Raw genomic sequence first — 13,118 nt, forward strand, 5'->3', positions numbered from 1 at the left:
GGGGACTTCATTCAATGCCAAAAAGAATATAAATGCAGATATCTGCAAAATCATCTTTGTTCCTTCTGTTTGTCATAGACCAATGGATTGCCATGGCAACAGAACATGAATCAATTGTCACTACTTTCATTTACACCAAAGTGGCTTTTTATGACATAATTCCAGATTTTGTTCACCTGGAATTTTCATTTCTTATTTCAGATGTGCCAGGCCCGCCTGGTGTACCAGTTATCTCAGATATTGATCGCACCAAGATGACCCTTACATGGATGCCACCCGAGAATGATGGTGGTGCAGACATCATAGGTTACATTGTGGAACGTTGTGAGGCTGGCACCAAACGGTGGGTGAAAGCACACAAAGATGACCTTGTGTCTGAGCTGACCCTTACAGTCGCTGACCTCAGAGAAGGAGTGGAGTATGTGTTCCGTGTCAGCGCAGAAAATGTTGCTGGTGTTGGAGAATCTAGCAAGGCAACCTCACCGACCAAGGCTAAGCCTCCCTATGGTATGTTTCTTTTTGGTGTGTAGTTGTGAAATATTTTGATATTAAAACCTTTCCCAAACTTTGAAAGTTTTGATGCAAAAGAAACAAGACAGGTCTTGACCAAAATATATAAAAAAAATGTTGTATGTTTCAGATGTATTATATGTGAGATTGATATTTGTTGCAGGCAGTTTCGTTTGTACACTTGCTTTGTTTGTTAATGTGAATCAAAACATGTACAAAAAAAACTTCAAATTTACCTGCATTAATTTGCAATCACCATTCAATTTAATTCAAATTTATTTTCATATGATTTACAGTAATATATGACAAAATCATCAGAAATTGGTATAGTTACACATATGATGGGCACTAAAAGAAACAAGAATGTTTATCTAAGCTAGTATCCAAGAGAAAATGAAAAGGCTAAAACCAAAGAGAACAATTAAATAAACAATTGGAGAAAATATTTGATGTCACAGAAGAAAGTTTGTACTTGCCATAGGTTATGAAATTCAGTACAGTCATAACCTTTAACTTTTTGTTCTGTAAAGATGTGCCATTTGCTCCTGAAAGACCTGCTGCAACTAATGTGGATCGTACCAGCATTGATGTGTCGTGGGAACCTCCCAAAGAAGATGGTGGTTCACCAATCACCGGTTACATCGTAGAGAAGAGGGATACGTCACGAGATCGCTGGTCACCTGTCAACAAATCACCGATCCCAGACACTAGTTACTTAGTGACTGGTCTCCTTGAAGGTAACCAGTATGAGTTCCGAGTGCGAGCTGTCAACAAGGCTGGTCAAAGTCAACCCAGCGTACCTTGTGAGCCCATCAAAGCTAAACTGCCTTTCGGTAAGAGCACATTTAGGTTCTATTCCCTTTTGAGTCTGCTTTGCTAATTTATACGACCATATCAGTATAAACATTTTGGAAAGTTATTTTCAAGTTCCAAATTATATCCACTCACATCTCCCCTGCCATCTTTTCTCCTGTTTACTTATAAGCATACTTACATATATACTTACATGTATACTTATATGTGTACTTATATAAATACATATAAGTATTTTTTATAAGTATACATATAAGTATACATATATGTATACATATATAAGTATACATATAAGCATACTTATATGTATACTTATAAGCATACTTATATGTATATGTATATAAGTGTACATATGAGTATACATATAAGTAAACATGTAAGTATACATATATAAGTATACATATATGATTGATCTAGCAAAATAAAGTATAAGAAGTTCAATAGTCTTTGCTATAATATATTAGGGTAGATGAATTAGTAATTATAAACTGAATACCTATCTTACTGGGGCAATGAATTATATTTTGGAAACATTCCTCTGTAAATGATTTAATTGCAAGAGCTAGACACTATGCAGTATTTCCAGTTGAGCATTTGGCATCATCTTATTTTTAGACACCCCTGGACAAATGGAGAAGCCAACAGTATCTGACATTACAGAATCAACAGTCAACCTTTCTTGGAAACCACCATCCGACAATGGGGGTGCAGATGTTACTGATTACATTATCGAAAAGAAAGATCGTTACAGCGCCAGATGGAGCAAGGTTGATGAAGTCCCTGGAGATCAGACAGACTTGAAAGCGACAGGGTTAAAGGAGGGAGAAGAATACCAGTTCCGAGTGACCCCTAAGAACAAAGCTGGTGAGGGTAAACCCAGTCCACCAGTGTCAGCCACACCCAAATCAAAGTTTGGTAAGTAACACTAATGGTACTGCAAAGTACTGCTTTGTTGAGGTGCTTGGCTGTCTCAAGATGAAAATTCCTTAAGTGATGATGATACTCCCTATCAAGTATTTTTCTTGTTACCATGGTTTTGTTGTCATAACCTATGTCGGTGGGTTCGAACCGATTAACTAACACCAGCTGTAATACCATTATTATACCTGTAAAATAGGTTTGAATTGGATATGATCTCTACTCATATCCTACTGATATTAGCAATCCATGTGTGAAGTAAAATCAGGTTGTTTTTTCATGGGCATGGTTTGGAACCAGTTTGTTAGATGTGGCAAGAAGATTGGGGGTGCGACACAGCAATCCTGCTCAGCATTCATCAAAGTGAATACAAGTACCCAACTTAACACCACTGATCCTACACTTGTCTCCCCTAAGCCACCCTCCTCATCTTCTCACTATGTAGAGTATATGTTGCAAAATATATCAACCCCATTGTTCCAGTAAGTTCAGTATTATGAAGTATTTTACATTTGATAGAAGACTGTTCAATAAGATTTTGTCCAAATCCACAATGAATCCAAGCAAAAGGGATTTATTAGTGATGTGAAAAATATCTTATACCGGTGCTGTGGCAAAGTGGATAGAGGCGGTGGCATTTGAAGCAATGAGTCTTAGTAAATTGAGAAGTTTGGGGTCTGATGCCTGGCCGGGTCATAGTAAGGTGGGTTTTTCATCCAAGAGCATCTTCTGTTTTCTCATCTGAAATGACTTTCGAAATTGAAAAGATTCCAACTTTTGGTTAAAATGTTGGATTGGAATTAAGCCGCCCGACATGTAAGTTGTAATCCATAAGCCCTTGCAAGTCTCTTCCACATTTGTGGTCGCTTAAGAGTCGTAAAACTAACTGCTGATTTTTAATATAACTATTATCTTCTCCTTCGTCAGATGTTCCTGAAGCCCCTGGTAAACCAGAGGCCACAGAGGTCTCCCCCTCTGTCATCACTTTAACCTGGACACCACCAGAAAACGATGGTGGCACCCCAGTTACAGGATATATCTTAGAAACCAAGGGCAGGTTTACCACCCGGTGGACCAAAGTGAGTCGTGATCAGATACAAAATACGACATTCACCGTGAAAAACCTGACGGAGAACGAAGAGTATCAGTACCGAGTGATTGCAGTCAACAAGAAAGGAGAGAGTCAACCGAGCAAGCCATCTGAACTTATCAAGGCAGCTTATCCATTCAGTAAGTAGCCTGATTATGAAGTAAAACTGTAAGATAATATTTACTCTGCTATATTCTTTCAACCGAGCAAGCCATCTGAACTTATCAAAGCAGGTTATCCATTCAGTAAGTAGCCTGATTATGAAGTAAAACTGTAAGTTAATATTAACTCCGCTATATTCTTACAACCGAGCAAGCCAAGTGAACTTATCAAGGCAGCTTACCCATTTAGTAAGTAGCCTGATTATGAAGTAAAACTGTAAGTTAATATTAACTCCGCTATATTCTTACAACCGAGCAAGCCATCTGAACTTATCAAGGCAGCTTACCCATTTAGTAAGTAGCTTGATTGTGAAGTAAAACTGTAAGTTAATATTTACTCTGCTATATTCTTTCAACCGATCAAGCCATCAGAACTTATCAAGGCAGCTTACCCATTCAGTAAGTAGCCTGATTATGAAGTATACTGTAAGATAATATTTACTCTTTCTATATTCTTTCAGGAAGTATTTATGAGTATGAAGTGAAACTATAAGAAATTTTGTACTCTTTCTATATTCATTCAGTAGGTATGATAAGTATGAAGTAAAACTGAAAGATACTATGTACTGTCATGTATCCATTCAGATTTTATTAGTAAGTATGATAAGCATTCATGAGAATTGTCCCTATACAATACATACTCTAGTTATAAAGTATGTTGAGATTAACCTTATGACAATATTACCTGTTCTGCATCATGAGTATAAAGTTAACGACTGTTATAGTTTGCTGTATTCATTATTGTACATAAAAACCTTTTCTTCAATAGAAAAACCAGGTTCAACCAAAGCTCCTGTTACAGAGGATATATCAGAGGACAGTGTTACTCTAGCCTGGGAGAGACCAGATAGTGACGGGGGCTCTGACATCACAGATTACATCATCGAAAAGAAAGACAAATTTAGCCCCAGATGGACCAAAGTGGCCCAAGTACCAGGCGAGCAGACCACAATGAAAGTAGATAAATTGAAGAAAGGTGATGACTATGAATTCAGGGTGACCCCTGTTAACAAAGCAGGAGAGGGCAAGCCTAGCACCCCTGTATCAGCAACACCAAAGGCACCATATGGTAAGAAACTACAAGATATTCCTTCACTTAGCAGAGCTGAAACTATATAATGTCATTCTGTATTGTGTCAAGTAAATATGGATGAAAATAATTGGTGAGGGTTGTGACTTCCAAAATAGAGATCATTGGCCAAATGTCACTTGAATTTTAGGTATGGGTATTGGCCACTTCTCCACCACCTTTCACCCCTCTCCCCATCCCAACCCTATCCCCACCCCCCACCCTCTCACCATGCTATAATTTAGGCAGACTATTTGCTTACATAAGAAACTTGTATAACACGTACTCTCTTCATGATTTTCAAACTTTTGTAAATATCTGTTTACTGGCAAATTTATTTGTGTAATTTAATCTTACCTTATATCTGATTAATGTAAAAAAGATACATAAATGACATAATTTCTCAAATGTTTGACAGATACAACTTTATGCAAAAATAATAAAGTGGAGGCCTAGTTGTTATTTTGACACAAGCAAAGAAAGAGATTGGGATGTCATGTTTACCAAATTTGTATTATAATGATGATGATGATGATGATGTTTGGTTTACGTTCTGTGTGCCTTTCCTCTTTTTCAATCATTATTTACCTGATCAAAACATTATATCTTTGTGGTGTCATTACAGAGGCACCCAGTGCCCCAGAAGTTCCCGTTGTAGAAGAAGTCACAGCACACAGTGCCACTCTCTCATGGTCGCCACCAGATGACGATGGTGGTTCAGATATTACAGATTACATCGTAGAAAAGAAAGACCGATTCAGCCCTCGGTGGAGCACGGTGGCTCAAGTACCCTCTGACCAGACTGACCTTAAGGTGGACAAACTCAAGGAAGGGGATGACTACCAGTTTAGAGTTACCCCGGTGAACAAGGCTGGAGAAGGTAAAGCAAGCTCTCCAGTCAGCGTGACACCAAAGGCGCCATATGGTATGAAATCTTTTTTTATGTTCGAATATGTAACATTCCTGTCATTTTTAGCCAAAAAATGTGAAAAAGTGTAGAAGAAATATCTTACTGTAAAACTGTTGTAGTACGTAAGTAATAGTTCTACATCCATTTAATAAGGAGATGTGGCTATGCTTAGCATACTTTTGAAATCTATATGAGGAAATAGGATATGAATGTTTCTGGGCAATGCAATGTTCAGCATAGAATGAAATGACCGCTTCCCCTTGTTGAAATGTAGAAGGCATGTTAGAAAAATAAATTGCAATCATATGTGGAAAAATAATATTTAGTTTTGGTCAAGTAGCAACCAAATTCAAAATATCTGCTATAATCTAGCATTGTGTTTTATTCTGATTACAGTCACTCCAGGAGCACCAGAAAGCCCAGAGGTTGAAAGTGTCACAGAAGGCAGCGCTAGCTTAAAGTGGGCCCCACCAAAAGACGATGGAGGCTCTGACATCACCGATTACATCATCGAGAAAAAGGACAAATTTAGCCCGAGGTGGAGCAAGGTTGCAGAGGTACCTGCAGACCAAACCGAACTGACAGTCAATAAACTTAAGGAAGGTGAAGAGTACCAGTTTAGAGTGACCCCTAAAAACAAGGCTGGTGAGGGCAAACCAAGCTCCCCAGTGACTGCTACACCAAAAGCCCCTTACAGTAAGTGTAAAGTTGTTATGGATATTACATTTATTTCAAGTACTTGTGTTAAACTGAATGCTATTGCTATATCACTGTAGGTATTATTACAGAAACAAGTACAGAAGAATTAATCCTTTAAAAAGATCGACTCCGATGGGATTATTTTTGACATGCTGTTTTGCTAGATGCCCTAGATTATACTTCAGAAATGGCTTTTAATCTCCTTAAATTTATTGCAAATATTTTATTTAGTGTATATATATATATATATATGCTAGAATACACCAAAAAATGTTTCATCAATGTATTTTACTCACCAGTCACCAGTTTACTTTCAGCAAACTTAAATGGTTGTGTCAAGGTAGGTTTTACCTGTGTGTCATTTAGGTGCTTAACAATTGCACAGGCTTGCTAGACCAGTTAATAGGTTATTTTAACCATGTTATAATGACTAATTTTTATTTCTTAGCTGTCCCTGGTGCTACCAATGAGCCAGTCGTGGAGGATATCACAGCTGACAGTGTAAACCTTGCTTGGTCACCACCAAAGGAAGATGGTGGCGCCGACATCACTGATTACATCATTGAAAAGAAGGACAAATTTAGTCCAAGATGGACCAAAGTGGATAAGGTACCTTCAGATCAAACAAATCTCAAAATCGGTAAACTGAAGGAAGGTGACGAATATGAATTTAGAGTCACCCCGGTCAACAAAGCTGGTGAAGGCAAACCCAGCCCTCCTGCTTCTGCTACACCAAAAGCCCCATATGGTAAGTTGTAGTGGTCATAGATTTCAGAATTAAGTCACCTAGAGCCATTCGCAAGTGAAAGGAAAAATACTTTCCAAGTAAGCTCCGCTGACTACATTTGTGCCACCAAGAAAGCAACACCTGACTTTGAAAATCTCATTGTTTAAATTTAGAGTAAGTTTAAACAATTGCCTTGAAGCATGGGGGGAAATGTCCTTGGTTGCTGTAAAGGGACTTGAAATAGCTTAACAGAGAAGATAGATAAATTCCATATTATTAAATGACACTAAGCTACAAGATATGATGACATGATACAATTGATGTAGACTTTATATAAATCAATTTTGTTACAATCATTTTAATCAACTTTGGGCATATTCTGAAATTATCCCGATAGGTATACAGAAAAGGGTAAAGTATCGGTAGGTAATCCTCATTTGTATGTCTGTAGTAATTGTTACTAAGCAGATGGCGATAAGGCAGTATGTATGCCACTTTGGATGTAGACGAATCACCTACATAAAATCATATATAAATCAACTCAATCCGACTCTTCTTTCCTTGGTTACCATAATGTCTGGTTTATTTTTCTTCAGTTGTCCCCGGATCAATGGAACAGCCCGCTGTGGAGAGCACCACAGCAGATAGCGTAGACCTGTCGTGGTCTCCACCGGACGATGACGGTGGGTCGGATATCACTGACTACATCATAGAGAAGAAGGAAAAGTTCAGTCCTAGGTGGACAGAGGTCGCTAAAGTTCCAAGTGATCAGACAGAGTTACTGGTGGACGACTTGAAGGAAGGAGAGGACTATCAGTTTAGGGTGACTCCGGTCAACAAGGCTGGAAAAGGTAGACCAAGCTCTCCAGTTACCGCTACACCAAAGGCACCATATGGTAAGGACATTATAAGTAAAAACTTATCGGATGGTATCTTGTTTGTAAGGGGAGATGAATGTTAAGGAAGTGTAGTCTCACATTCTATGTAATACTGTATATGTTCCTTTAAGTTCCTAGCTCTATTATATGTAGTAAGAAGGAATGCAGTTTGTGGATCAGTTATAAGTGCCTTTTGTTACAGCTCTGTTTCAGACTATTGTTAGGTTAATCAGGTTGTATTATTAGTGTGTTACCTTTAAGTAGTCTTGTTTTCTGTATATATATGTACTGTACAGTTTTTACTCAGTCTCTGTTATACTCTTGTAGAGAGAACTAGATGTGTGCAGCAACAGGCTGTAAATAACTCAGCTGTCTCATGCATATTCTCTAGCTAACTCTAACAATGAAAAAATGGTACTGTGAGTTCAGAATGGGGGTGGACATCTTCTTAATAGCTCTTTTTAATAGCTTCAAAAAATAATCAGTATTTTCCACAAAATATATGTTGGGAAGTCAAACAATGGTCACTCATGCTCAAACTTCAACTAGCAATTCCTTCCATCCTCAAAGTATTGCCCTCAGTGAGTCTTTATTTTATTGCATTTTATTGATGGGAGGGGGAGGGGACAGAGGAGAAGGACAGACAATTGAAAACTCCTTATTCTTGGGGAATATATTAGAGGGTCAGAACCTCGTGGAGAGTACTTTTGAAAACTTTTAGCATTCTCAGCGATTTGTTTTTTGATGTTTTGGGTAGAATATACTGCTGACCTGTACTTATAGGCAAAGTCTACTGTATCGCATATCTATACCCCGTTCATGTCCTTTTCTCTTTCTTTCAATGCTAACAGCATGCTCAAGTAGACAGAGAAATATTAGCAAAATCACAAAATTCCTTGTGTATAATACATCAATGTATAACATGTAAATGGCTTACAATCTAACAACTGAATATTCTTCAACATTCTTTCAATAGTTACTCTAGTTAATCAACTTTCTTGTGGCACCTTAATATCTTGTCCCCCTCCTGCTAGTACAAAGAGAGTGTTGCACCCCTGCCCATATCTTATCTAGAGCTGGTAACTATTTGACATTATTCTTTATCCAGTTAAACCAGGTGCCCCTGAAAAACCAGTTGCTGAAGACATTACAGCTGACTCGGCTACACTTAAATGGGCCCAACCGAAAGATGACGGTGGCTCTGACATCACTGATTACATCATCGAAAAGAAGGACAGATTCAGCCCAAGATGGACAATTGTCGATGAAGTACCTGGAGACCAGACCGAACTGACCGTGAAGAAACTCAAAGAAGGAGATGACTACCAGTTCAGAGTGACACCAAAGAACAAAGCTGGAGTGGGTAAACCAAGCCAGGAAGTAACTGTCACTCCAAAGGCTCCTTACAGTAAGTGCCAATGACTGGACAAGAGACAACAGGAAATTTAACATGGGCATTCTGGTTACCTTGTAGGCAGCAAATCACAGAAAAGTTATACATTGAAACAAATCTAGCACACTCTCTGTCACATTCATATGTCTTGTATCAGTTTGTATTGAGATAATTTTTTGATATTTTCAAATTTCTCTAAAAGTATTTTTGGGAGCCTAGATTGGTGCAATTCAAATCGTTGCTAATAAAGTAATGCAGTCCTAGATTATTTAACCAAATTATAATTATGTTTATTAAAAATATGTTTATTAAAAACAATATTTTTTATAAAAAAAATTCAAGGTATAACTTGTATGTTATAGCACAATTATTGCATCAGACTAGGGATTTCTTTTTAAAAATGTTATATATTTTTTTATGTAACTCTTCTTTGTGCATCTTAAAACTACATTCTTTGTTTCATTTAAATTAAATAGAAACACCTGGAGCCCCAGAGAAACCCACTGTAGAGGACATCACAGAAACTTCAGCTACCTTGAAGTGGTCTCCACCGAAGGAAGACGGAGGTGCTGAGATAACGGATTACATCATCGAGAGGAAGGACAGGTTCAGCCCTCGATGGAGCAAAGTGGATGAGGTACCAGGTGACCAGATTGAACTGACGGTCAGCAGGTTGAAGGAAGGTGATGAATACCAGTTTAGAGTCATACCAAAGAACAAGGCAGGACCTGGCAAAGCTAGTGATGATGTCACTTTCACTGCAAAATCACCATACAGTAAGTAATTGTACACCCTTGGGAGAATATTTCTCAGTTCAGATAACTTAGATAGTAGTGGTCGGATTTGAACTTAAGATGTTTGGAAGTACAAATCCTATTAAAACAGACTCACTACGGAGCATTCATACCATTTAAGTGGATGATAGACCCTCCTTGATACCATCTTCCTATACTTGTGGTACGTACCCTCTCCCATACTCCTAATCAACCTAGCTTCTTTCTTTAACCTTGCTAATGGGTGTGAGCCATATATATCTGGTAGTGTTGATAAACTCATATCTGTTAAACCATGAGTTCACACAAGTTTGATGTTTGCAGGAAATTGTATGTCATATCCCTAGCCAAAGGAGAAGGGGCAGATGTATGGACATGCCTGTAGTGTAAAATAGTTACCCATTGGAAGAGAAACTTAGCCAACTAGGTGCAACCCTTAAATAGTATGAAAGTGGGAGGGTCTTTATAGGCAGAAATCTTCACCCATTGTATGTAATTAGTTTGCTAATTTAGTGTACTTGCAACTCTTAAAGACATTGTTATTCTCAACCTCGGCCTGTTGTTTGTAACAAATTCAGACATCTTGTAATTCAAAACATGTCGTAAACCCTGTCTAAATCTCTAGTATTGCTTCTCTTCATACATGATAATTTAATATGTTGCTGCACTTGATATGAGATCGACATGTATTCTATGGTCCAGTGTGAAACAGTACATTTTAGATTTTCATTGGTTCATCCTCTTTTGGTTGTTCTTGTACATCTTTCAGGTGTCCCAGATGCACCAGGAACCCCTGAATTCACTGATAAGTCACCTAGTTTCATCACGTTGACATGGACAGCTCCAAACAACGATGGTGGAACTCCAGTTACTGGTTACATCCTGGAAACCAAGGGACGTTTCATGTCTCGTTGGACCAGGGTGACACGGGACCAGATTACGGAGACGACATTCAAAGTGACAAATGTAAAACAGGACGAGGAATATCAGTACAGGGTTATTGCTATCAATAAGAAGGGAGAAAGTGAGCCAAGCAAACCATCAGATGTGATCAAGGCCACCTTCCCATTTGGTGAGACCCTCACTCATTAATGATGTTCATAGATATCCAGTACAAAGTCAGAAAATTCTATTCTGGAAATTGGGGAGATTGAAAAGGATGGTGAAGGCAAACTTCCCAGATGATATAATTGGCCCTGCAGGAAGTAACTTTGCTATTTTTATGATTTGTTTATCTGCTTCTCAAGGAGATGGTGGGGGGGGGGGGTTGGGGGGTGAGCATGTGAATTTCCCATTTTACCTACACTATTTGTTGCATTACCTCTCTTCACTGTATCTTTGCATGAGATGCAAAAATAGGTTTGGTGACCCATTGTTTGAAAATGTTGTCAATCAAGTTAATAATATTTAAAATTTTGTCTGTAAATACAGAAACACCAGGTTCCCCATCGACACCTGTGGTTGAAAATGTCACAGAATCCAGCGTCACCCTGTCTTGGTCTCCACCATTATCTGATGGTGGTTCGCCCATTACTGGCTACGACATCCAGAAGAAGGACAGATTCAGCCCTAGATGGACCTCCACCGGAGAAGTCCCTGGTGACGTCACAGAGTTCAATGCAACTGGTTTGAAGGAAGGGGATGAGATTCAATTCAGAGTGGTACCAAAGAACAAGGCTGGGGAAGGAAAACCTTCCTCTCCTGTGACAGTAACTCCTAAATCACAGATTGGTGAGTGCCTTCATTATGTCTCTTGCTGTCATGGAAGGTCCTTTAAACTTCTTGACTCTGTTGAAAGTTTCAGAAACATACAATCATAAACACCACGAGATATTGATCAAGAAATTATGACAGTCTTTGATGAGGAAACATAAGGTTTGGCCTATAAGGCATTGAGGGAAGATGTGAGTTTTTCTTCTGGTGGTTGCTTGATCTTTTAGAAAGGATCTTGGATGTGGTGTTCTTTTATTGGTTGAATATGGGGGTCTAATCTCCCTGTACCCATTCAATGCTGATTCGTAGGGATTGTCCGATTGTCATAAATCAAACCAACTATGGAGTATGCTGAAAAGACAGATAGTTTGTAAAAGTTATGAGACAAACTTAGTCTTACAAAATAAAATGTAGTTGAAGAACAACTTTGTGATTTGGAAAATGGTGACAGAATATTGAGGTTCTTTGAAGACAAACAACTGAAGAGGGATTAGATCATGATTGCTCACAATGTAGTAACTGAATATTCATGGCAATATTAATGATTCACCAAATATTCAACATTTCAAACAGTCTAATGGCTTACCAACATTCATTAGATTCACACTGTACAACAAGTATGTCCCTTTTTCCCTGTGGTGTCCAGAACATGCTGATTTTCTTTTCTTTGAAAGAGCAAAGAAATAAAATCAATAAGGAATGTCATTTTATAGCTGAAGTATTTTCTACTCTATTCTTTAATTTCATAATAATTATCATTTCATAATTTGCAATGACCATGTTTGAATCATTCATAACATAGATGTGCCTGGACCACCTGGCACCCCAGAATCAACAGAGACCTCTCCAACCTTCATCTCCCTTACATGGACGCCACCCTCCACTGATGGTGGTTCACCCGTCACCCACTACATCCTGGAGACGAAGAGCGGTTTCAGCACCCGCTGGTCAAAGGTCACAACCGAGAGGATCACAGAAACCACTTTCAAAGTGAAACAGGTGAAGGAGGATGAAGAGTATCAGTTTAGGGTCATTGCTGTCAACAAGAAAGGAGAAGGGGAACCAAGTCAGCCCACTAGTCCTATCAAGGCAGCCTTCCCATTCAGTAAGTGACATAAGATCACAGATTGAAGAGGAAGGATTTAGTGAAATCTTGCTTCATATGTAGAATTTTAAGGAAAGAATTGATTTTGAGATGTTTAGGTTCAAAGTAAGGAATAACATGAAAAGAAACTCGCAGAAAAAGGATGAATTTGGTCAAAGGTGACTACGTAAAACTACTAACTTAATCAGTGAAAGCAAAATTAGAAAAAATAACTTAAATCAACTCTTGTTTTCTTTCCATGAAAGGTACTGTTGTCACAATAAAAATCAAATTATTTGCTAAATAAAACATGTGACATGTAAACTACATTCTAATCCTGTCATAATACTAGATGACTACATTTCTGAAAAATATCACTG

General features: G+C 38.3%; 1 protein-coding gene across 50 annotated transcripts in view; it reads left to right on the forward strand.

Moving 5' to 3' along the window:
- LOC139964732 (uncharacterized) overlaps nt 1-13,118 on the forward strand; it is a 390,976-nt gene that overhangs the window by 331,302 nt on the left and 46,556 nt on the right. For 49 of the 50 annotated variants that reach the window (XM_071966600.1, XM_071966626.1, XM_071966636.1 and 46 more), the window contains 14 exons: nt 202-507; nt 1,041-1,343; nt 1,939-2,238; nt 3,169-3,471; nt 4,262-4,561; nt 5,187-5,486; nt 5,868-6,167; nt 6,619-6,918; nt 7,494-7,793; nt 8,884-9,183; nt 9,645-9,944; nt 10,711-11,013; nt 11,373-11,672; nt 12,457-12,759. In XM_071966600.1, the coding sequence (XP_071822701.1) occupies nt 202-507; nt 1,041-1,343; nt 1,939-2,238; nt 3,169-3,471; nt 4,262-4,561; nt 5,187-5,486; nt 5,868-6,167; nt 6,619-6,918; nt 7,494-7,793; nt 8,884-9,183; nt 9,645-9,944; nt 10,711-11,013; nt 11,373-11,672; nt 12,457-12,759 (4,218 nt within the window). The remainder of the gene's footprint in view (nt 1-201; nt 508-1,040; nt 1,344-1,938; nt 2,239-3,168; nt 3,472-4,261; nt 4,562-5,186; nt 5,487-5,867; nt 6,168-6,618; nt 6,919-7,493; nt 7,794-8,883; nt 9,184-9,644; nt 9,945-10,710; nt 11,014-11,372; nt 11,673-12,456; nt 12,760-13,118) is intronic. The other variant, XM_071966625.1, reaches the window with a different exon arrangement.

Source organism: Apostichopus japonicus, chromosome 23, assembly GCF_037975245.1.
Source record: "Apostichopus japonicus isolate 1M-3 chromosome 23, ASM3797524v1, whole genome shotgun sequence".
Taxonomy (NCBI): domain Eukaryota; kingdom Metazoa; phylum Echinodermata; class Holothuroidea; order Aspidochirotida; family Stichopodidae; genus Apostichopus; species Apostichopus japonicus.